This window comes from Bombina bombina, chromosome 6 (assembly GCF_027579735.1).
Source record: "Bombina bombina isolate aBomBom1 chromosome 6, aBomBom1.pri, whole genome shotgun sequence".
NCBI lineage: Eukaryota > Metazoa > Chordata > Amphibia > Anura > Bombinatoridae > Bombina > Bombina bombina.
In genome coordinates this window covers 245669171-245695126 of record NC_069504.1, presented here as the reverse complement: position 1 = coordinate 245695126, position 25956 = coordinate 245669171, and the positions used below count along the sequence as shown (strand labels likewise).

At 35.0% G+C, this 25956-nt stretch overlaps 1 protein-coding gene across 1 annotated transcript in view; it reads left to right on the top strand.

Moving 5' to 3' along the window:
- The window catches only part of TRHDE (thyrotropin releasing hormone degrading enzyme), a 1764002-nt gene that overhangs the window by 1543342 nt on the left and 194704 nt on the right, over positions 1-25956 (top strand). Inside the window, exons 14-15 of the mRNA XM_053716777.1 lie at positions 11-108; positions 4858-4965. Of these exons, the coding sequence (XP_053572752.1) occupies positions 11-108; positions 4858-4965 (206 nt within the window). The remainder of the gene's footprint in view (positions 1-10; positions 109-4857; positions 4966-25956) is intronic.

Here is a 25956-nt window from a genome sequence, read left to right as displayed (position 1 = left end):
TTCTTTCTAGGAATACGTATTAAAGCAAGTTGCAACAATGTATTTCCGTCTTGGATGGCCATCAAATGGACAGAATGGATCAATAGTTCAGACATCCTACCAGAATGAGTACTGTAATATTTATTTGATTTACTCATTTATTTTATGGATATTTTCTATTTATGGGGTCTGTTTGAATCCATTAGTTCCATGCACACTGATTTGTACATGATTTTAATCAGTTTTATTTCTTCTATTTGAGACCATTTCATAATAATATCCATTTTTTTTTAAGTTTCTCTATTTTTTATTGCACACTATGAAAACCTTTAGATACTTTTTATTGAGACAGTATTCTAAATGATAAGGAAATAATCTGCATTTTAATTTATTTTTTTAATCATCTAATTCAACTGTCTTAAAGGAACATACAGGAACAAACACAATATACACATGTTAAATCATTGTATTGATCTATTTCTTGTATATAATTAGTTTAAAGTGAACTCCAATCAGTAATCCAATGCTAGGATCTAAGTGAGCACATCTGGTGAGCCAATGACAAGAGGTGTTTAATCATGTGTGTAGCCACCAATAACCAGCTAGCTTCTTGTACAGCATTGCTGCTCAATAGCCTACTTAGGTATATAATACAAGAAGTGAAAATAAAATGTTTAGTATTGCAGGCTCTTTCTGAATTGTAAAAGTATAATTTTGACTCTCATGTCTCTCATGTACCTTTAATGACTTTTTTATTTTTTAAGGTTTTTATCACATAATACTTCAACAATATTCAGAATGTTCATTTATAGAAACATAGTAACATAGAATTTGACAATAGATAAGAACCAAAAGGGCTGATCAAGTCTACCTATGTTAGATTTTTCTTAGGATAGCCTTATGCATGTCCCAGACACTTTTATATTTTACAGTCTTTGTGTTTACCACCTCAATTGGAAGTTTATTCCATGACAAATCCTGTTAATAGTGACTGTTTAAATAAATTAGCTACTGGAGTAACCGTCACAGACAGTAACTGTCACAGATCAAAGTTCTCTTAGAACCTTTGGATAAATATTACCTGGACCCACCGAATGTTTATTTTTAATAAAGCCCTTGAATCTTCTTCCTCTATAAAAAGAAAAGTACTACTCACATTATTATTTAAAGTAACACCCCTTAATAAAAGTTCACTATCATTACAATCTGTTTTAAAGACTGACAAAAGTAATCATTTAGACTAGTTGCTATTTGTTTATCTCCTTCCACTACTCTATCATAAGTCTTGAGTCTTGCTATCCCTCCATTAGTTTTTCTCTTTTAACTGATATATCTAAAGAAGGTTTTGTCACCTTTTTAACTGCTATTTTCTCTTCTGCTTCAGATTTAGATTTCCTGATTAACTGCTTTGTCATTTTTTGTTGGGTTATCCATTTTTCCCTAACCTCTTCTGAGCCAGTGTGTTTGAATTATTTTATAGAATTTCTTCTTTGTCTTAACTGCATGTGCTACTTTCCTTGAAAACCATATTGGTTTTATTTTTATTTTACTTTTACAAACAAGCCTAATACAGTGTTTAGTTGCATCTAGAATAACATTTTTAAAATATCTTCACTGTTCTTGTACTGGCTGCAATAAAGTGTTTGGATGTTAAAACAAGGTTAATAAGGTTATAAAACTGTTAATTGCACACATTTTAATTTGTTATAAGGTATATAAAAATTGCCTTTAGACATATTATGCAGTTGTCATCAGTATTTCATTAATTAGCCACAATATTTTACTTTCAGTTTGGTCATATTTAATTTGCTAATTAACAAAACCAGCTCAACAACTTCTTAACACAAAAATTAAATTCCTCCAATAACATTCAATAAAAAACAAATGACGATGGTGCAGCATATCTTCTTAATGGGATATTAAAAAGTAAATGATTGCTAGATACAATTAAGTATTCAAAGCAAAGATTAACATGAAAAAATATGTATTATTTATATCAATTGTTTAAATATTGAAATACATTTAAGGCTTAGATTACAAGCCGATTGATACTGATTGTTTGCAGCATGCTACTTTGCAGTCAGCCTTGTTCAATCAGTATTTTACGATCAGGCATTACAAGTCATTGATTAAAAATATATTTCTAAAGACTTCTGCCAACTGTGTGTTAATATTAACACATCCTATACTTATAACAGTAATTGCTAATTAATGTGGTAGTCACATTCAGCTTGTATAGCTTTTGGATACAAAATAGAAATGTCACCTTTTGAAAAAAACATTTGAGTTGGGCAGCAAAGAAGGGTAATAATGTAAGACAATGATTAAACTAATCAAATTTGGTTACAGAATGTATTTCATTAAAATCATGAAGGTCCTAATAATTTATTGCATCCACTTGGTATAGCTTTACTAGATGGTTTAAACTTACCATCACTTTAAAGGGACAGTGTAGCCAAAATTAAACTTTTATGATTCAGATAGGGCATGTAATTTTTAACAGCTATCCAATTTACGTTTATCATCAAATTTGCTTTGTTCTCTTGGTTTCTTTGTTGAAAGCTAAACCTAGGTAGGCTCATATGGTAATTTTTAAGCCATTGAAGGCCGCCTCTTATCTCAGTGCATTTTGACAGTTTCACAGCTAGACAGTGCTGGTTTATGTGTGCCATATAGATAACATTGTGTTCACTCCTGTGGAGTTATGTATGAGTCAGCACTGATTGGCTGAAATGCAAGTCTGTCAAAAGAACTGCAGAGGCTTAGTTACAAGGTAATCACAGGGGTAAAATGTACAGTATATTAATATAACCTTATTGGTTATGCAAAACTTGGGAATGGGTAATAAAGGGATTCTTTATCTTTTTAAACAATAACATTTGTCAAGTAGACTGTTCCTTTAATGGCCAGGATGGTCTAAAATGTTGCGGTTTTATAGTTTAAAAATAATGTTTCTTTTAAGAAGATATGTTGTGCTATTGCAATGCGTTAATTCATCATATTTGCTTCCATGTAGGTCTCCACAACCCCAAAAAGCTAAAGTAAATTTTCTATAATATTTAAAACTGTGAATTATGTCTTAGACAATTTTTGATAGCTAATCTGACCAGAGTTATTACTGATGAACTAAAATGCTGTAAAAATGTAGCCAAAAAAAAAAAAAAAACCTTAAGTTGTTTAAAAAGTTTTTATACTGCTGTATCTAATGGATTGGAATGGACACTATTGTGGTTGTTTAATTTAAAATATGATCATGAAAAACTAAGCTTCTATAAAAAGTAAGTTTAATGTGTATGCAGCCTGTATTACATTTTTTAATTGGATGTTTTTATTGTATCAATACCAGATAATGTGCGAAGCCAGTGTGCTTGTAGCAGCGACTATATTTTGCAGAGTGACAGTTGAACTCATTTGTCTGGTATTGTGTGGTATTTTTCATCAACATGATACTGTTTTCTTTTAGATTCCATGACAGTATATTCATTTCTCACTATTTATGTGCAAGTCAAATGTACTGGATCAGAAAATATGTTTTGACAGCATTAGCCGTTGCTATCTCCTAGGTGTCTTGTTTCCTGTTTTTTTTTTTACCCTCACATTTTCTGCTGTAGTTACTCTTCTGAATCCTAAGGGAGTTTATTTTTTATACTAAGCCATACAATGTAGCTTCAAAAGAAGAAAGCTCCATTAGTGTTACACAGTGTGACTGAATCAGTATGAAGCACCTTTCTCCTGTCTTTCCTGTTTGATATTTCATTTCTCTGAGGCCCAAATTCTTTGAGATTTATATTCCCCTGCATGACATTTGTAAAGCAAACAATGTTCTGCTTATCTCTTGAGTTACAACCTCAAAGTGGTGTTGAGATTTGAACTTATGCTTATCACTTGGTACCAGAATACCAGCAAATACAAGAAATGTTATTTCCCTTAAAAAAAGTTGTGTTTTTTTACTTACCTTTGGTTGAATGAACTCTGCCCTATTCTTGCTGTTCTATAAATGTAAAGAAAATAAAAATAAATAAAAGTACAAGATACCTAAATGATTGCATATTATTGATATTTTTGTGTCAATTAACTTTTACGTCATTACAAACATGAATTGCCATTAATGATTATCACAATATGTTTAGATTGTTCACAGAAAGCTAAATGCTTACTGGAGGTTAAATCAATATATAATATAAGCACTGCCATTATTTACAAATGCTATTAGAATTTAATTATATGAACATTTTGAAACAAAATTATTCTTTGACTTTTTTTAAAAAAAACATAGTTGACTCCAATTAGTGCATAAGGTGGTGCACAGATGGTCTGCAATCTACTAATCATTGTCCCCCCCCCCCTCCCCCTGGGCGTGACGTTCGTGCAAAGGGGCTGAACGCCCCAGGGGGAAATCAATGATTAGTGGATTGCAGATGAGTCATCTGTCAATCAATTAACAACTATGGCAGGCGGAGGAACGGCGAAAAGTAAAGGTGAAAATCTCAGTAGATAATTATTTCCTACACATTTGATAAATGAAAGTCTCATTCATTTTTAAAATTCTGTCCTATGACTTGAGCGACTATGCTCAAGTTTACATTCACTTTAAAATACAGGAAAAGGAGACACAATTTATATATATATATAATTAAACATCTTATATTACAATCTTAAAGTATTTAATATCCTTTTAAAATAAAAATAAACATTTTTAAGTTAGGTAATATATAAAACAATAATTTTTCTGTTGTCAGCAAACATATTTAAAGGCAGAATAAAGAACCTGAATATTTAATAAAATTTCACATAATGTACAAAACTCTTATTTGCATATTTTCTAAATATTTTCTTACCTACTTCTATTTGTTTGTGTTTTTTCCACCATGGGTTTAGAGAGCTTAGAAGAGAAGTTATAATGCTTGCTTGCAGCTTTGGAAATAAGCAGTGTCACCAGAAAGCGGCAACAATGATCTCAGATTGGATTTCAAGCAACAGAAATAGGTAAGATTTATTTGTTATTGGTTAAGGGACAGCGTATACCAATTTTCATATAACTGCATGTAATAGACATTACTACAAAGAAGAATAAGCACAGACACTGATTTAAAAATCCAGTATAAAACCTTTTAAAAATGTACTTAAAAGATTCAAGTTTAGTATTTTTGATGAGGTTAGGCTGGGACACCCACTGAAAAGGGTGGAGCAAGCAGGAGGAGCAGACCCTCCCCTGCATATGTGAAGACCCATAACACAAACAGGAGCAAGCAGGAATATGTAGACTTTAGTCTACATCTGATTATTTTGGGCTTGGTAAGGAGTCTGAAAATCACCACAATATTATTAAAAAATAAGCAAAACTATGCATTGTTACAAAAACACTCACAGATGGGCTATATAAATGGATCATCTACAAGACATTTATGCAAAGAAAAGTCTAGTGTACAATGTTCCTTTAGGGAGTGAAATATTGTATAGCTGTAGTAACCGAGTACAAATTAAAAACAATGTAATTTAAGTATTATTTGCAGTTGTCTTATTTACCATTTTTTATGTACTTTATGGAATACACTGAAAATTAATTAATACATCATTATTTGGTGCAACTGTGGTCATTCTTTAGCAAATAGTATTTTCTCAATAGCTCTTCTTTTATCTGGTATATGGTATATATTAATATAATATATATGAAAAAAAAGACAAAATGGTCAGAGAGAGAGATTTTCCCTCTTTGGAAAGACAATCCTATCCATCACAAATTCCAATTGATTTCAAATTAAAAAGACCAAGTTGAGTACTAACAAAGACCAACAAGACCACATATAGAACAAAAAAAATACTATAAAGATTTTTAATTTTCAGAATATTTTTGCTAAGAGAGCACAGCCAAAATATACATCCTAAATTGCAAAATGGCTTTGACCATAAGAATAATAGCTCAAATTGATGGGAAAAAAACTGAGTCACAAAATCAGCACTCTCCCTTTAATAAGAGAGCTCTCTTAATATTGTAGTGTATACGCACCCAAGCATAAAAGGATTGTTATAAAGATATGTAACCGTTTATGCCAATATAATGACATTTCTGGGGAATTGTCCCATTTGTTATTGGCATATAAAAGTTTATCCAGCATATACTGTGGCAAAGAGTTGCCTCTTCAGATAACACCACAAGGTTCCATAAACTGTAAGTACATAGTCTCAAGTGGTAATCTGTAAACAATAACGCGCTAAAGAATTCCCTTTTACTAAGCATATCGCCCTGCTTGGCTACAGAGATTATCAGTACTCACTCAGACCTTCATCTAGTGGGGGGTTTTCCACAATAGTCTTATGGCTCTGATCATCTCTATTGTAATCCACTCCCCTCCCACACAGGTCAGTGAATGAGCTCTGTGAGTGGTTGCCGCTCACTTCCACTTGCTTCAAAAAATGTTCTTTTTATTTTTTGATATATTTTTCCATATTTATCTGATGATGTTAATGTAAAATATATATCTAAACCTTTATATCTCTATGAATATATTTATAGGTATATAAATATATATATATATATATATATATATATATATACACTGTGTGCAGAATTATTAGGCAAATGAGTATTTTGACCACATCATCCTCTTTATGCATGTTGTTTTACTCCAAGCTGTATAGGCTCGAAAGCCTACTACCAATTAAGCATATTAAGTGATGTGCATCTCTGTAATGAGAAGGGGTGTGGTCTAATGACATCAACACCCTATATCAGGTGTGCATAATTATTAGGCAACTTCCTTTCCTTTGGCAAAATGGGTAAAAAGAAGGACTTGACAGGCTCAGAAAAGTCAAAAATAGTGAGATATCTTGCAGAGGGATGCAGCACTCTTAAAATTGCAAAGCTTCTGAAGCGTGATCATCGAACAATCAAGCGTTTCATTCAAAATAGTCAACAGGGTCGCAAGAAGCGTGTGGAAAAAACAAGGCGCAAAATAACTGCCCATGAACTGAGAAAAGTCAAGCGTGTAGCTGCCAAGATGCCACTTGCCACCAGTTTGGCCATATTTCAGAGCTGCAACATCACTGGAGTGCCCAAAAGCACAAGGTGTGCAATACTCAGAGACATGGCCAAGGTAAGAAAGGCTGAAAGACGACCACCACTGAACAAGACACACAAGCTGAAACGTCAAGACTGGGCCAAGAAATATCTCAAGACTGATTTTTCTAAGGTTTTATGGACTGATGAAATGAGAGTGAGTCTTGATGGGCCAGATGGATGGGCCCGTGGCTGGATTGGGCAGAGAGCTCCAGTCCGACTCAGACGCCAGCAAGGTGGAGGTGGAGTACTGGTTTGGGCTGGTATCATCAAAGATGAGCTTGTGGGGCCTTTTCGGGTTGAGGATGGAGTCAAGCTCAACTCCCAGTCCTACTGCCAGTTTCTGGAAGACACCTTCTTCAAGCAGTGGTACAGGAAGAAGTCTGCATCCTTCAAGAAAAACATGATTTTCATGCAGGACAATGCTCCATCACACGCGTCCAAGTACTCCACAGCGTGGCTGGCAAGAAAGGGTATAAAAGAAGAAAATCTAATGACATGGCCTCCTTGTTCACCTGATCTGAACCCCATTGAGAACCTGTAGTCCATCATCAAATGTGAGATTTACAAGGAGGGAAAACAGTACACCTCTCTGAACAGTGTCTGGGAGGCTGTGGTTGCTGCTGCACGCAATGTTGATGGTGAACAGATCAAAACACTGACAGAATCCATGGATGGCAGGCTTTTGAGTGTCCTTGCAAAGAAAAGTGGCTATATTGGTCACTGATTTGTTTTTGTTTTGTTTTTGAATGTCAGAAATTTATATTTGTGAATGTTGAGATGTTATATTGGTTTCACTGGTAAAAATAAATAACTGAAATGGGTATATATTTGTTTTTTGTTAAGTTGCCTAATAATTATGCACAGTAATAGTCACCTGCACACACAGTTATCCCCCTAAAATAGCTATAACTAAAAACAAACTAAAAACTACTTCCAAAACTATTCAGCTTTGATATTAATGAGTTTTTTGGGTTCATTGAGAACATGGTTGTTGTTCAATAATAAAATTAATCCTCAAAAATACAACTTGCCTAATAATTCTGCACTCCCTGTATATATATATCAAAAGATTTGTGTTTAGGTATTTGCGCCTAAGTAGAGAGGGTGGTTTAAAGGCTGGAGTCAAATGGGAATATCTAAAGTATGCTGCCGTTAGTAGTATCTCACTTCCTCCTCAGTGAGAATAGATAGGGTAGTGGTAGAAAAGGTGTTTATAATAGCGCTTGCGAAAGACGTTCCTCATGTGCATATGTAGAAGTAGATACAAAAAGATACACGTATCCAAAATGATTAAAACTGTTGCTTAAACAGTAATAAATGGTGCCTATATTTGCTCACCTGTTAGATCACAGGGTCCAGTGGTCAACGTTGTATAACTTTCTTGATATTTCTGTCCACAATTAATTTATATTTCAAGATTTATTAAATTAATTAAAATTATAAAAATACTAAAGTGCCCAGACAGTCTGATTTAAGACTGGAAAGGAGTTGTAGGATTACCTCTATGATTCCACTCTGTATGATTGGACAGAGGGTGGATAGAAAGGATATTCCACTTTAATATGAGCTGGGATCAGTGTGAAATATAGTGTGAAAAATATTATAAAACATATTAATTAATAATAAAAATGTTTTAAAATGTTTTATAATGTACTAATTTCTATAAACAATTCATAGAATCATAGGTCACAAATAAAATAGATACATGAAAAATAAATACCGGTATATATAAATATATAAGAATAATAATAATAAAAATGTATATTTGTGTTAAAAACTGATTAAAAAAACAATGTATGTAGACTTGAAAACATGGATTTAAAATACGTGGATTACATAATATGTAATAAAATAGAGAATAGAAATCGATGAGTGGCTGTTTTATAAAACTCTATAAAAACACTTACTTGTGAAAATACGATGAAATTAAATAAATGCGATGTAAGAACAGCTGAGAAAAGCTGCTAGCGAGTGGGACTGCTGGCGGGTTAAAGCCTAACAGTGAAGTCGGATATCCAGAAGTGACGTCACGAAAGTGCGTCACGCGCCTCACTTCATCAGAGGATTGAGATCTGTTGCCATCCTAATGGCACTTAAATAGCCAAGCACTTTCCAATCAAGGACAATAAATATAACAGCCCTGCCTAATTGATAGATTGATTATTGGTCAATTTAGACAAGGAAAAAAGCGGATGGCTTAGTTTTGTAAAAGTGTGTCATTCGTAGTAAAAAATCTTTCTTTGGGATTCAAATTGTTAATGTGGATAAAGTCAATTTTTTTTTATATATATATATGTATATAGAAAATGTCACTATGGATCGGTGGTTGGATATATCAATTTAAAAATGCAAAGAGCATTTACCCCTATGTGAAGAACACTGGAATGTGAAATATTAATGACTCCTATTGGGTATAGAGCTGTGGGTTTAATATAGTGTCTGGTTAGTGTGCGAGATAATTGTTGATTTTTTTTAAAAGCATGCTCTATTGAAGTCTATAGGGAAAATAAGTTAACACGGTCGCAATATCAGAAGTGCTTTAGTTAACATGCATCAGGTGTCAGGAAAGCTATAAATAGTGCGCCACTTATAATCTGGCCCTCTTTGTGTTGCCTACTTCACACTTACAAATCTGATTGCTCCACTGACCATTATTTCAATCATATATATATATTTTAAATCTTTTATTTTCTATACCAATTTATAGCAACTCAGCCTCTAGACTTATAGTTTATCTCAGCATCCTGCAATGCCTATTAGCACTGTTCATAGGTATTAGGAGAGTTAGTCTTCATATTAATATTTTATGTTTAATAGCTACATAAGCTACATTAATATGAGTAGAATTTATATAGTAGATCAAATTTAATTTGTATAATTAACAAATGGAAGTAACAACAAAAATGTACAGTCTAAATATTTTTTTTTTTACTATCAGTTACTATCTTTACATCTGGAGTATGATTTGACCCAATACATTTAAAGGGACATTAAACCCAAAATGTTTCTTTTATGATTTAGAAAGAGCATACAATTTTAAACAGCTTTCTAATTTACTTCTATTATCTAATTTGCTTCATTCTCTTGATATACTTTGCTTAAAAGCATATCTAGATAGGCTCAAGTAGCTGCTGATTGGTTGCTGCACATAGATGCCTCGTGTGATTGGCTCACCCATGTGCATTGCTATGTCTTCAACAAAGGATATCTAAAGAATGAAACAAATTAGATAATAGAAGTAAATTGGAATGTTGTTTAAAATTGTATTCTCTACTTGGATCATGAAATAATTTGTTTGGGTTTAGTGTCCCTTTAAGTGCTCCATTAAACAAGCAGTGAGCGGTTATGGTTCACATGTGGACAAAGAATATAGCATCCTCTCTCTGCATTTAACATTGCACAAGCAAATCATTTTCGAATCCCTGCCTCCTGCTTTCACACAACCAATGGTGTATGAGAAGGGCTTGTCAATCATCCTGGAAGTCTCAGTTCTGGATCATTTAACTCAAGCACCTTACAACAAAGGATACCAAGAGATTGAAGCAAATTAGATAATAGAAGTAAATTGAAACATTGTTTAAAATCATGGGGTCGATCCGATAAAAATCGTCTCCCGCAAAAGCTGGCGACGCCAATATTTGCGCGGGTTTGGTATCCTATATACGGCGTAACCTAGAAGTTACGCGCGTATATTTCTGCCGTCACCCGTAGTTTTTTGGGCCATAGGCAGGTATACCAAACCCGCGCAGTTTGGTATCCAATATACAGCGTAAGGACTTAAGTGGCGAAAATTGAGAAATCTTACTCCATTTTCACCTCGCCACAAAAAGCAGCCGTAAGAAGCCTTACGCTGACTATTGGAGCCCCGTAACTCTCTAAACTAGCTGCTAAATAAACCTAACACCTAACGCATGCGCATTGTCTATCTAACTGTCAACCGCGATCTGCTAAATAAAACCTAACACCTAACGCATGCGCAATGTCTATCTACCTGTCAACCGCGATCTGCTAAATAAAACCTAACACCTAACGCATGCGCAATGTCTATCTAACTGTCAACCGCGATCTGCTAAATAAAACCTAACACCTAACCCATGCGCAATGTCTAACTACCTGTCAACCGCGATCCCCCGCCGCAATCCCTAATAAAGTATTTAACCCCTAAACCGCCGCCATCTACATAAACTAACCCCCTACTGTGAGCCCCTAAAACTGCCGCCATCTACCTGATCTATCCCCTAATCTGACCCTTTACACCGCCGCCAGCTATATTAATATTATTAACCCCTAATCTAATATCCATAAAGTAATAAACTCTATTACCAGCCCTTAAAAGGGCCTTTTGCGGGGCTTTGCCCCAAAGTTAACAGCTCTTTTGCCCTATAACCGGCCCTCCCTACACCGCCGCACCTATATTAATGGTATTAACCCCTAATATAAGCCCCTTACACCGCCGCCATCTATATTAAAATTATTAACCCCTAATTTAATCTACCTACCCCGCCGCCAGCTATATTATCTATATTAACCCTAAGTATATTATAGTTAATATAGTTATTACATTATATATATTAACTATATTAACCTTAATTATATTAGGGTATAGTTACTATAGTATTTATATTAACTATATTAACTCTATCTAACCCTAACACCCCTAACTAAATTCTTATTAAATAAATCTAATTTATATTATAAACTAAAATATTCCTATTTAAATCTAAATACTTACCTATAAAATAAACCCTAAGATAGCTACAATATAATTAATAATTACATTGTAGCTATGTTAGGGTTTATATTTATTTTACAGGTAAATTGTTAATTATTTTCACTAGGTATAATAGCTATTAAATAGTTATTACCTATTTAATAGCTACCTAGTTAAAATAATTACCCAATTACCTGTAAAATAAATCCTAACCTAAGTTACAAATACACCTACACTATCAATAAATTGTGAACCAATCAGCCAATCAGATTGAACTTGAATCTGATTGGCTGATTCAATCAGCCAATCAGATTTTTCTACCTTAATTCCGATTGGCTGATAGAATCCTATCAGCCAATTGGAATTCGACGGATGCCATCTTGGATGACGTCATTTAACGGTACCTTATTCGTCATTCAGTCGTCGGCCGGGATGGATGCTCCGCGTCGGAGGAGCGACGAATGAAGATTGAAGATGCCGTTTGATGGAAGATGCTGCCGGATAGAAGATGACTTTGCTGCCGCTTGGATAAAGACATCACCCGGATCGGGTGAGGAGTTCGGCCCACTGTGTGGTAAAGACAAGGTAGGGAGATCTTCAGGGGGGTAGTGTTAGGTTTATTTAAGGGGGGTTTGGGTTAGATTAGGGGTATGTGGGTGGTGGGTTGTAATGTTGGGGGGTGGTATTGTGTTTTTTTTTTCAGGCAAAAGAGCAGTTTTCTTTGGGGCATGCCCCCACAAAAGGCCCTTTTAAGGGCTGGTAAGGTAAAAGAGCTTTGAACTTTTTTTAATTTAGAATAGGGTAGGGAAATTTTTTTATTTTGGGGGGCTTTATTATTTTATTAGGGGGCTTAGAATAGGTGTAATTAGCTTAAAAATCTTGTAATCTTTTTTTTTTATTTTTTTGTAATTTAGTGTTTGTTTTTTTTGTAATTTAGTTTAGTTTATTTAATTGTATTTTTAGATAGATATTTGTAGTTTATTTAATTTATTGATAGTGTAGGTGTATTTGTAACTTAGGTTAGGATTTATTTTACAGGTAATTGGGTAATTATTTTAACTAGGTAGCTATTAAATAGTTAATAACTATTTAATAGCTATTATACCTAGTTAAAATAATTAAAAATTTACCTGTAAAATAAATATAAACCCTAACATAGCTACAATGTAATTATTAATTATATTGTAGCTATCTTAGGGTTTATTTTATAGGTAAGTATTTAGTTTTGAATATTTTAATTAATAATATTAATATTAGATTTATTTTAATAAGAGTTTAGTTAGGATGTTAGAGTTAGATAGGGTTTTTATACTTAGTGTATATATATAATATAATAACGATATTAACTATATTAACCCTAATATAATTAGGGTTAATATAGTTAATATATATATAATATAATAACTATATTAACTATATTAACCCTAATATAATTAGGGTTAATATAGTTAATATAGCTGGCGGCAGTGTAGGGGGATTAGATTAGGGGTTAATACATTTATTATAGGTGGCCGCGGTGTAGGGGGATGTAGATTGTAGGCAAAAGAGCAGTTTACTTTGTGACAAAGCCCCGCCAAAAGCCCTTTTAAGGGCTGGCAAAAGAGCTGAATTCTTTGGGGCATGCCCCGCAAAAAGCCCTTTTAAGGGCTGGCAAAAGAGCTGTTACTTTGGGGCAATGCCACGCAAAAAGCCCTTTTCAGGGCTATTTGTAGGGTTAGACTTAGGTTTAGTGGTAGGGATAGTTTAGTATTTTAGGGGTTAAATAATTTAATATAGAAGGCGGCGGGGTAGGGGGATTAGATTAGGGGTTAATAATTTTAAAATAGATAGCGGCGGGGTAGGGGCTCACTTTAGGGGGTAGGTAAGGTAGATGGCGGCTGTGTTAGGGGCTCACTTTAGGGGGTTATAGATTTAATATAGCTGGCAGCGGTTTAGGGGTTAATAACTTTATTAGGTAGCGGCGGGCTCCGGGAGCGGCGGTTTAGGGGTTAATACATTTTTTATTGTTAGGATAGTGAGGGGGGATAGCGGATAGAGGGTTAGACGTGTCGGGCTATGTTAGGGAGGCGTGTTAGACAGTGCGGGTGATTTAGACTTTAGTCAGGTTTTGTAGGCGCCGGCAGTTTCTAACGTGCCGTAAGTCAATGGCGACGCCAGAAATTTGTACTGGCGCAGATTTCTGGACATCGCTGGTTTATCCGACTTACGGCACTTTAGCATCTGACGGCGCCGTATATGGGATAGCTCGAGTTGCGAGCTGAAACTGCCGGCGATGCGGGTTCCCTTGCTTGCGCCGCAAACTACGCGGTTTATCGGATCGCGCCCCATATGCTCTATCTTAATCATTAAATGCAATTTTTGTGTTTTATAGCCATTTACTTGCAGGCTCCCAAGAGCAAGTTTCAACTGCAAGGGCTCCCAATATGCAGCCTTTACTTAAATGGAGCCCTTAAAGACTAATTTAATTTAAAAGTATTTTATGCAGATAGTCATTTTTTCTGTCAATCACATGCTAAGCAAATGTATTTTACTACCAGCCATATAACCACTGTACAAGCACTTCATCTTAGTAAATAGAAAGTTTTTAATTAGTTCTGAAGTTTCTTTAAGACTGCTGGAAGATTATAGGCTTTATAGAATTAGTAACTTTTTATATGAATATTGAATAAAAGTGATCACTAACTGATGTTTCATATTTAATGGCACAGAGATACAAAATAAAAACTATCAATGTCATTAAAAATATACATCTTTAGAACGATTTAAAGGTAACTTGTGTTGGAAATTTCCTAGATATGAAAAATAATATTTTTGACAGCTGGTTTATTGGGAAAAATTAGAATATAATGTACAATAGTTCTAAAGGTACCAGAAGGAGAGAACAAGGGGGAGCAACATTTTGTTACTAATAAAAAAAACAATAGATTTATAAGACTAACTTTAAAAAAATATATATTTGTCTTGGTGTCCTTTGTTGAAAGGCATATCTAATTAGGCTCAGGAGCAGTGATACACTACTTGGAGCTAGCTGAGGAATGGTGGCTGTACATATACTTCTTGCTATTGGATCACCTGATGTGTTCAGCTAGCTCCTAGTAGAACATTTCTCTGGAGCTGACTTTACCTATGTTTTAACCCTTTTTATAGACCATTTTATTAAAGCTACATTACTACTGTGCACAACTACCCTAGAATGGTTACTACTCACTATGCTATTGCTTTTACTCCTGTTGCTGCAACTCTCTTTATAGTCATGTTGCTATTTTAACACCTTAAATCTTTTCTGATGATGAAGCTCCGCCTCTTTGTACTGGAGGCTGCCATCTTGGAGCACAGGTATTCTCACATACTAGTGAACTAGTGTACATTACATATCAATGAGGTTGTCAACTTTTTGACAACTGTATGATGTGCTTCAGGTTAGGGTGCATGATACAAACCAGGAGCTGTACATGTTTACTGTGTCTGCATTGCTCTATATTATTGTTGAATGCTTTTTTAATTATATTTTGTGTAACTGTAAATTTGCATAAAAAATACAAACATTTAAATCTCACAGGATGTGTCATGCACACTACCTGCAAGAAAAAAAGCTGTAAAAAGGTGGCCAATATTACTGATCTGTGAGTGTGCACTGCTTTGTGGCAGGCTGTAAAAATACTTGAACTTCAATATGGCAGTGCACAGTATAAATTGGTGGAGCTTCAGTATTGGGCACCTTTATGCTATTTAAACAGGAAAACTGATTTGAAAATAGCTGCAGAAACAGTAAATGCAGTAACATAGTCATAGTTCCTATTCTTTTGTAGTTGTACAAAGCAGTTTAATGTCCCTTTAATGCACTATTGCTTGCATATAACCTAGTGGACCAGTTTCTTTTTTCATGTGTTCCTTGTATGGTGCTTTTTGTGTTGATGCCCTGTGTTTTATACATTTCAGTCCTCCTGAATCATATGTTTTAGCAGATAGTTTACACTTTTCAATGGTTACCATTCTATTCCTGGTTTTAAATGCTTCTATCACAGCATTACAATAATGAGGATGTATGGGGTTTAAATGTGGAAATTTTCATGTAACTTTAATTAGTAGATGTTTAGGTTGTTATATAGACAACTGTACATTTAGGTCATTGGGAAAAGAATGGCTGGCTATGTAACTCAAACAGCTCAATGAACTGTTATGAAAGTCAATGAGGCAGAAACTTTTTTTTAACATTTCTGACATATAAAAGTTTAAAATGTTGGATTGTTGCATTTCCAAACACAAGTACATCTTAAAATAAAAATGTTTTACGCCCACATGTTCATTTTTTTTTGCCAGAACAGACCTAACAACATCTCAGTTAATGGGCTTTGCTTACCCTTAAGTAATAGAATAGTATAGGGAATGAATATTTGGGGAACTAATTTCCTCAAATATTCAGAACAAATATATATATATATATTAAAACAACATTTTTTCCCTGTGCATCTCTAAAAACTACTAAAATTTACAGATGTTAATCAGAGTTCCCAATTATCCAGCATATTGTAGGGTTGTTGTGGTTTGGGCATTCTGCCTCCTTGTCTTTCTTTTAACTTTATTTCCAGAGGGAAGCCAAGGACTTATGTGACCCTGCACCTCCAGTCTCAGCTCCATCTATAAATCGCAGTGACCAAAGCACAAAAGTCTCCCTTACTTCTGTGAACTGGAAATCTTCCAGATAATGTTGAAATATAGTACAATGTACTTTACAACTGACTTTTATTGGTGTGGTTTAATGATTAAGAAATCTCTAAAGATCATTTTTATTTGGAACTTGTATGTAAATAATTGTCACCTGTAATATATTTTAACTAATCCACTGATAACACAAACATTATGTGTGGATCTATAAGATTTTGTTTTTCTTTGCTTTCCACATAATTGATTACATAGCAAAAAACAAACAAAACCCCCACCCCAAAGAACTATAGAAAAGTATAAATAAAAAGAGAGAAGTGCTCAACCTGGAAACGAACAATAACATAATAGCTTGTTCTATGGCTAGTTTCCACCCAAGAAGCAGCCTCTTTTTGCTCAACATGTGCCTTTCACAGAGAAGAACTTTCCTCAAGCATATCAGTCTGATCCTTACTTAACAGAACAGTCCAGCCCCAAAATACTAGGCAATCCCTCTCTAAATGAGAGAAACAGCAAAACCCCAGACGTTCGTTTCGACCTATTGTGGGCCTCGTCAGTGAGGTGCAGCCATATCCCTCTAGGCACACTGAGCAACGGGTCCACGTCTGGATTCCCGCATCACACTTAGGGAGACTTCCCAAAATGTCATAATTTGAATAAATAAAAAGAGAGAAGCGCTCAACCTGGAAACGAACAATAGAATAATAGCTTGTTCCATGGCTAGTTACCACCCAAGTAGCAGCCTCTATAGAAAAGTGTTTATAAAAGTATATGTTTCTTTGATTTATAAACCTTAAAGTGAAAGTAAAGTTAGCTTACATGGAAGATACCAATAGAGAACAATCAAATTAAATATTAAAGTCGCTACGTTTTTTTTTTTTTTTTTTTTTATAATGCAGCATGTTTTATATTATTTATATATTTACCGATCGCATTTTCTATTGTGTTCCTCCACCCCCTCGCATTCTTCCGGATTAGTGTGTGCTTTACACTTCAACTGACAGAGCCGTCATTCACGTCACTATGCGTGCTCGTACCCGACACGGATAATTTGGCGCATGCTCAGTATGACGAACTACGCTGAGATATATACTAACAAAGAATCGGTTGATTCATTGTTTAGTATCTCAGCGTAGATCATGTGAACAGTCTATCGGCGTTGTGGTATTCCCCAAATACTGCATCCGTATATTATGCTATATTGTAAGTATATTGACTATGCCATAAAATCTATACATTACCATTATGTATATATGATTTTGCCTAATTGAACAATAATGTAATCTATAAAATAAGTGTCAATTATAAGAAAAACAAAAATACATGACTCTAACTAAAGAAATTATTATATCTAGGCCAATGTTACAGTAAATAAAAAAGTATTTTATTTATAATTTAAACGATAGAAATATACATAAGCTAATATTTTTTTAATTAATTAACCCATGATATATATTTTAATATATTATTATAAATTATTTGTCTATAACACATTATGTATCATGCATTTATAAATATTCTACTTACTATTAGCTCTAATTCAGATGATCTAAACCGCTACGATCCAAAGCTCCGTGTACCTGTAAATAATGACGACAGAAGGATTCCCTTTCTATGCGCATGCGTCTAACGATAATGCACTTGAACAGCCAAAATGAGATTGCAGTTAGCCGCATGCGCAATAGAAGACATGGCCGTTATACCAGCGCTCAAGACGCCAATGGGGGAACCAATCGGTTAGATATCGATAGTTTCGTCACCGCAACAGAAATATATATTTTTTTCATGGGTGGAGGAACACATAATCAGTTTTACACAGTAATCAAACGAAAAAAGGTATTTTGAAATTGAACCTTACAAAATGATGAATGAAACTGCACCGTATTTTTAATGTTATATACGATTATTAATAGTGCGACATGTTACTTTACTTTCACTTTAAAATAATTTAGAATATAACAGAGAAGATCTACTTAATGATGCGCAAATATTCTGTATCTCATATACAACTAACAAGTCCCAGTCCACAAAACACATAATACACAATACTCTAAATCCCCTATCCCCTTTATCTTTTCTTTTTTAAATATCTCCTCTCCCCACATCCCTCCTTTCTTATCCCTACACTCCCTTTTCCATATGCCTCTCTCTCTCTCTCTTTCTCTCTCTCTCTCTCTCTCTCTCTCTCTCTCTCTCTCTCTATATATATATATATATATATATATATATATATATATATATATAATCCTACTGAAGGGGTTCAGTTAAACATAGTTGGTGTTTGACTGCAAAGTGCCGGCTCAGCTGTTCTTTTTGATGCATTGGAGTTTTTAGGAAGCCACTGAGGGAGCAGGTGAGTACCTTACAAGCCAGAGAACGCTGTGAGATAAGGCAATTAAGAGCGGTGGCTATACATTAATTGCTGGATTACCATCTAACAAGGTTCCTCTTTGATTACAAAGCTCCTGCTCAGATGCACAAAATATGGATCTATAGGATTGGTGCGTATAATAAGGGAATTGGATGCTTGGAATAACAAGGTAACACTTTCAGCATTTTGTACCAGCTAGGTTCAACAGCCAGTTCATTTCTCTTGTATGACCCTACAACTTTATTACAAGTCTTCATTTTGGAGCATGCGTTTAGCACTAGAGTAGAATAGAGGACGGTCTTGCTTTGCACAGTTTGTTGTTACAGCTTTTGAGCTTGCAGTTGCACTAAGAGCTCTGTATAAAGTGGGACAATAATGTGCAGAACTTTTGTGATTAATATAAAGGATTTGCTTGTGTCTGTTTTCACAGATGTTTTGTTTTAAACATTGGGGCCTAGTTATCAAGCCGTGAACCTCAAATACGCTGGAATTCCGCAGCTTATTTGTGGCGAGGCTGATTCGCCTTAGTTATCAAAGGCTCGAGACCGGCAAAAGTAGAATTTTGTGACGTAAGCATCGATCCGCCGGACTCAGTCCGACACAGATCGATTCTTACGTCACTCCAGATGTTCCGCACACAAGTGCGGCACATTCTCACTACTTTTGCTAGCTATCAAAAAACTAGCAGGTACGCTCGGCACTTTTACGGCCCAGCGTACCTGGTTTTCAATCCGCCAGCCTGGAGGCGGCGGATCCCATAGGAATCAATGGGAGTCTGACCATAGCGAAAGTACAAGTTCGCTGCTGACAGACATCCCATTGATTTCTATGGGAGATGTCTGCACCTAACACCCTAACATGTACCCCGAGTCTAAACACCACTAATCTGCCCCCCCCTACACCGCCGCAATTAAATAAAGTTATTACCCCCTAAACCGCCGCTCCCGGAGCCCACCGCAAGCTACTCTATACATATTAACCCCTAAACCGCCACTCCCGGAGCCCACCGCAACTATAATAAATGTATTAACCCCTAAACCGCCGCTCCCTGAACCCGCCGCAACCTATATTAAATGTATTAACCCCTATCCTGCCCCCCTACACCGTCGCCACCTATAATAAATTTATTAACCCCAAATCTGCCCCCCCTACACCGTTGCCACCTATAATAAATTTATTAACCCCTATCCTGCCCCCCACTACGCCGCCGCCACTGTCATAAAATTATTAACCCCTAAACCTAAGTCTAACCCTAACCCTAACGCCCCCCTAACTTAAATATTAATTAAATAAATCTAAATAAATTAACTCTTATTAAGTAAATGAATCCTATTTAAAACTAAATACTTACCTTTAAAATAAACCCTAATATAGCTACAATATAAATAATAATTATATTCTAGCTATCTTAGGATTTATATTTATTTCACAGGTACTTTTCAATTTATTTTAACCATGTACAATAGCTATTAAATAGTTATTAACTATTTAATAGCTTACCTAGCTAAAATAAAGAGAAATGTACCTGTGAAATAAATCCTAACCTAAGTTACAATTACACCTAACACTACACTATACTGTAACTTTGTATTTATTTTAGCTAGATAGAATAGTTATTAAATAGTTATTAACTATTTAATAACTACATAGCTAAAAGAAAAACAAAATTACCTGTAAAATAAATCATAACTTAAGTTACAATTAAACCTAATACTACACTATCATTAAATTAATTAAATAAACTAACTACAAATAACTACAATTAAATACAATTACATAAACTAACTAAAGTACAAAAAATAAAAAAAGCTAAGTTGCAAAAAATAAAAAAATAAGTTACAAACATGTTACAAATATTACAACAATTTTAAGCTACTTACACCTAATCTAAGCCCCTAATAAAATAACAAACCCCCCAAAATAAAAAAATGCCCTACCCTATTCTAAATTAAATAAATTTCAAAGCTCTTTTACCTTACCAGCCCTTAAAAGGGCCATTTGTGGGGGCATGCCCCAAAGAAAACAGCTCTTTTGCCTGTAAAAGAAAAATACAACCCCCCCCCAACATTAAAACCCACCACCCACATAGTTAATAACTATTTAATAACTATTCTAACTAGCTAAAATAAATACAAAGTTACCTGTAAAATAAATATAAATCCTAAGATAGCTATAATATAATTATTAATTACATTGTAGCTATCTTAGGGTTTATTTTATAGGTAAGTATTTATTTTTAAATAGGAATAATTTATTAAAGTATAGTGTAGTGTTAGGTGTAATTGTAACTTAGGTTAGGATTTATTTCACAGGTACATTTCTCTTTATTTTAGCTAGGTAAGCTATTAAATAGTTAATAACTATTTAATAGTTATTGTACATGGTTAAAATAAATTGAAAGGTACCTGTAAAATAAATATAAATCCTAAGATAGCTACAATATAATTATTATTTATATTGTAGCTATATTAGGGTTTATTTTAAAGGTAAGTATTTAGTTTTAAATAGGATTCATTTACTTAATAAGAGTTAATTTATTTAGATTTATTTAATTAATATTTAAGTTAGGGGGGCGTTAGGGTTAGACTTAGGTTTAGGGGTTAATAATTTTATTACAGTGGCGGCGGCGTAGTGGGGGGCAGGATAGGGGTTAATCAATTTATTATAGGTGGCGACGGTGTGGGGGGGGCAGGATAGGGGTTAATAAGTTTAATATAGGTTGCGGCGGGTTCATGGAGCGGCGGTTTAGGGGTTAAACTATTTATTTAGTTGCGGAGAGGTGCGGGATCAGCAGGATAGGGGTTAATAATTTTATAATAGAGGGCGACGGTGTAGGGGGGGCAGGATAGGGGTTACTAGGTATACTGTAGGTGGCAGCGGTGTCCGGGAGCGGCGGTTTAGGGGTTAATACATTTATAAGAGTTGCGGCAGGGTCTAGGAGCGGCGGTTTAGGGGTTAATACATTTATAAGAGTTGCGGCGGGGTCTAGGAGCGGCGGTTTAGGGGTTAGTAACTTTATTTAGTTGCGGGGGGCTCCGGGGGCGCCGGTATAGGGGGTAGAACAGTGCAGTTTAGTGTGAGTGCTTAGTGACAGGCTAGCAATAAAGCTGGGAAAAAGCCGAAGGGCAGCGAGATCGGATGAGTGATAACTGTCACAGTCCGCTGCTCATCGCCCCGCGGCTTTTTGACAGCTTTATTTGATAACTTAGGCGTATTTTTTCAGGTCCACGGCGGCGAAGGTAGGCAAGCTTAGGCGGGCGTATTGGGCCGGCGAAGCAAGAAAAGTAGACGGCTTGATAACTACCCCCCTACATATGCAGTTGTGTTATTTGCCATTTTTATGTACTTTATGGAATACACTGATAATTAATTAATAAATCATCATTTGGTGCAACTGTGGTCATTCTTTAGCATTGAGTATTTTCTCAATAGCTCTTCTTTAATCTGGCATATGGTATATATTAATATTCCTATATGAAAAAAAAAGACAAAATGGTCAGAGAGAGCGATTTTTCCTCTTTTGAAAGACAATCCTATCCATCACAAATCCCAATTGATTTCAAATTAAAAAGACCAAGGTGAGTGCAAGCAAAGACCAGCAAGACCACAAATAGAACAGAAAAACATACTATAAGGATTTTTAATTTTCAGAAATTTCTTGCTAAGAGTGCATAGCCAAAATATACATCCTTAAAGGGACACTGAACTTTTTTTTTTGTGATTCTTCATTCTCTTGGTATGTTTATTTGAAAAGCAAGAATGTAAGTTTAGATGCCGGCCCATTTTTGGTGAACAACTTGGGTTGTCCTTGCTGATTGGACAGCACCACCATAAACAAGTGTTGTCCATTGTTCTGAACCAAAAATGTGATGGGTCCTTATAGGGACAGTAAACCAAAAATTTTTATTTCATTATTTAGATAGAGAATACAATATTTAAAAAGTTTCCAATTTACTTCTATTACCAAATTTGTTTCATTCTCATGTTATTGTTTGTTGAAGGAATACCTAGGTAGGTAGCGTGCACATGCCTGAAGAACTACATGACAGGAAATAATGCTGCCATCTAGTGCTCCTGCTAATGTATAACATTGTTGCAAAACTGCTGCCATATAGTTTTGTGGACACGTGCACACGTATGAGCTTACATCCCAGCTTTTCAACTAAGGATAACAAGAAAACGAAGAAAATTTGATAACATAAGTAAATTGGAAAGTTGTTTAAAATTGTATGCTCTATCTGAATCATGAAAGAAAAAAAATGGGTTTTATGTCCCTTTAACTTAGATGTCTTCTTTTTCAAATAAAGATAGCAAGAGAAAGAAGAAAAATTGATAATAGAAGTAAATTAGAAAGTTGTTTAAAATTGCATGCTCTATCTGAATCATGAAAAAAAATTGGGTTCCCTGTCCCTTTAATTGCAAAATGACTTTGACCATAAGAATAATATCTCAAATTGATGGGGGAAAAAAAACTGGGCCACAAAATCAGCACTTTCCCTTTAATAAGAGAGCTCTCTTAATATTGTCATGTATACGCACCCAAGCATAAAAGGATTGTTATAAAGATATGTAACCGTTTATGCCAATATAATGAGATTTCTGGGGAATTGTCCCAATTGTTATTGGCATACACAAAGTTTATCCAGCATATACTGTGGCAAAGAGTTGCCTCTTCAGTAGGCTGACCATATTGCCGCTTTAAGAAGGAACACATATGAAAAATACATATGTGAGGGTTCTTATACAAAACCATTTCTTTAAACAGCCCTGAAAACAGCCCTGACATGTATTTTTCATATGTGTCCCTTTTTAAAGCGGCAATATGGTCAGCCTACTCTTCAGATAACACCATAAGGTTCCATAAACTGTAAGTACATAGGGGGATATTTATCAAAGGACGGCCAGACCTCGCTGGATACGGAGAGCAATACGCTCTTCGTATTCAGCATTGCACCAGCAGCTCTTGTGAGCTGCTCAGAGTAGGCGGACAGAGTTATGGAGCAGCGGTCTTTAGACCGCTGCTTCATAACTGGTGTTTCTGGCGAACCTTGAGGCTCACCAGAAACACAGACCCTAAAGCTCTATCCGGAGCTTGATAGATAGGCCCCATAGTCTCAAGTGGTAATCTGTAAACAATAACGCGCTAAATAATTCCCTTTTACTAAGCATATCGCCCTGCTTGGCTACAGGGATTATCAATATGAGTACTCACTCAGACCTTCATCTAGTGGGGGTTTTTCCACAATAGTCTTACAGCTCTGATCATCTCTACTGTAATTCACTCCCCTCCCACACAGGTCAGCGAATGAGCTCTGTGAGTGGTTGTCGCTCACTTCCACTTGCTTAAAAAAAATGTTCTTTTTATTTTTATATACATATATCTATATATAACTGATGATGTTAATGTAAAATATATATTTATACCTTTATATCTCTATGGATATATATAGTTATATATATATATATATATATCAATTTAAAAATACGAAGAGCATTTACCCCTATGTGAAGAACACTGGAATGTGAAATATTAATGACTCCTATTGGGTATAGCACTGTGTGAAAGGCACATGTTGAGCAAAAAGAGGCTGCTTCTAGGGTGGTAACTAGCCATAGAACAAGCTATTATGCTATTGTTCGTTTCCAGGTTGAGCGCTTCTCTCTTTTTATTTATCTCTAAGTTTGATGCGGGAATCCAGACGTGGACCCGTTGCTCAGTGTGCCTAGAGGGATATGGCTGTATCTCACTGACGAGGCCCACAATAGACCGAAACGTACGTCTGGGGTTTTGCTGTTTCATTCAGAGAGGGATTGGCTGGTATTTCAGGGCTGGACTGTACTGTAAAGTCAGGATCAGACTGATATGCTTCAGGAAAGTTCTTCTCTGTGAAAGACACATGTTGAGCAAAAAAAGGCTGCTTCTTGGGTGGTAACTAGCCATAGAACAAGCTATTATGCTATTGTTTGTTCCCAGGTTGAGTGCTTCTCTCTTTTCATTTAGGGTTTAATATAGTGTCTGGTTAGTGTGCAAGATAATTGTTGAGTCTTTTTGTTTTGTTTGTTTTTTAAAGCATGCTTGATTGAAGTCTATAGGGAAAATAAGTTAACGTGGTCCCGATATCAGAAGTGCTTTATTTAACATGCATCAGGTTTCAGGAAAGCTCTAAATAGTGCGCCACTTATAATCTTTCCCTCTTTGTGTTGCCTACTTCACACTTACAAATCTGATTGTTCCACTGGCCATTATTTCAATCATAGTTATCCAGGAGTGATCCACATAAATTACAGAAACTGTGTCTGTGATCCTGTCAGGCATTTTCCTAACCCTTTCTTGTTTCATATCCCCTCTTCATCTTTCAACTCTGCCTACACAATCTTGCCTCTTACATTTACTCTAATCTGGCAACTCTCCACAAAAAGTAGAGTTTGAGGGTAATATATACAGGAGTGATCTGTTTATTGGGGCACTCATGTTTGCTGTTGCAGCAGACTGATATGCCTGACAGTCATAAAAAAGATTATGTAAGGACCAAAACAGAAGTCAAATTATTTGATTCAGAAGGGTAAAATCAAATTTTCATTAAGCAAGGAATTTACTTGATTTTAAATATTTGTCTCAAAGCTGACATTAAAGGGAGAGTATACTGTAAAAATAGCCAATAGAATAAGAGCTACTGTAATTCTATTGGCTGATTAGAATAGCCAATAGAATTACAGTAGCTCTTATTTTATTGGCTATTCAAATCAGCCAATAGAATTAAAGTAACTCGCATCCGATTGGCTGATTTGAATTTTTTTTTTTTTAAACTGGAATTTGTCATATACAATATAGTATGCTACAGAACTGTAGCTCTGGCAATTAAAGGGACAGTCTAAACCAAAATTGTTATTGTTTAAAACAATATATAAGGCCTTTACTACCCATTTATTAGCTTTGCAAAACCAACATTGTTATATTAATATACTTTATAACTTTTACAACATTTAGGCTGTCTGTTTCTAAGCCACTACAGACAGCCTCTTATCACATGCTTTTGTATTAGCTTTTCACAACAAAAGACTGCTAATCCATGTGGGCCATATAGATAACATTGTTCTCTCTCCCGTGGAGTTGTGCATGACACAGTACTAATTGGCTTTGATGCAAGTCAATAGTTAATAAATAAATAGCCA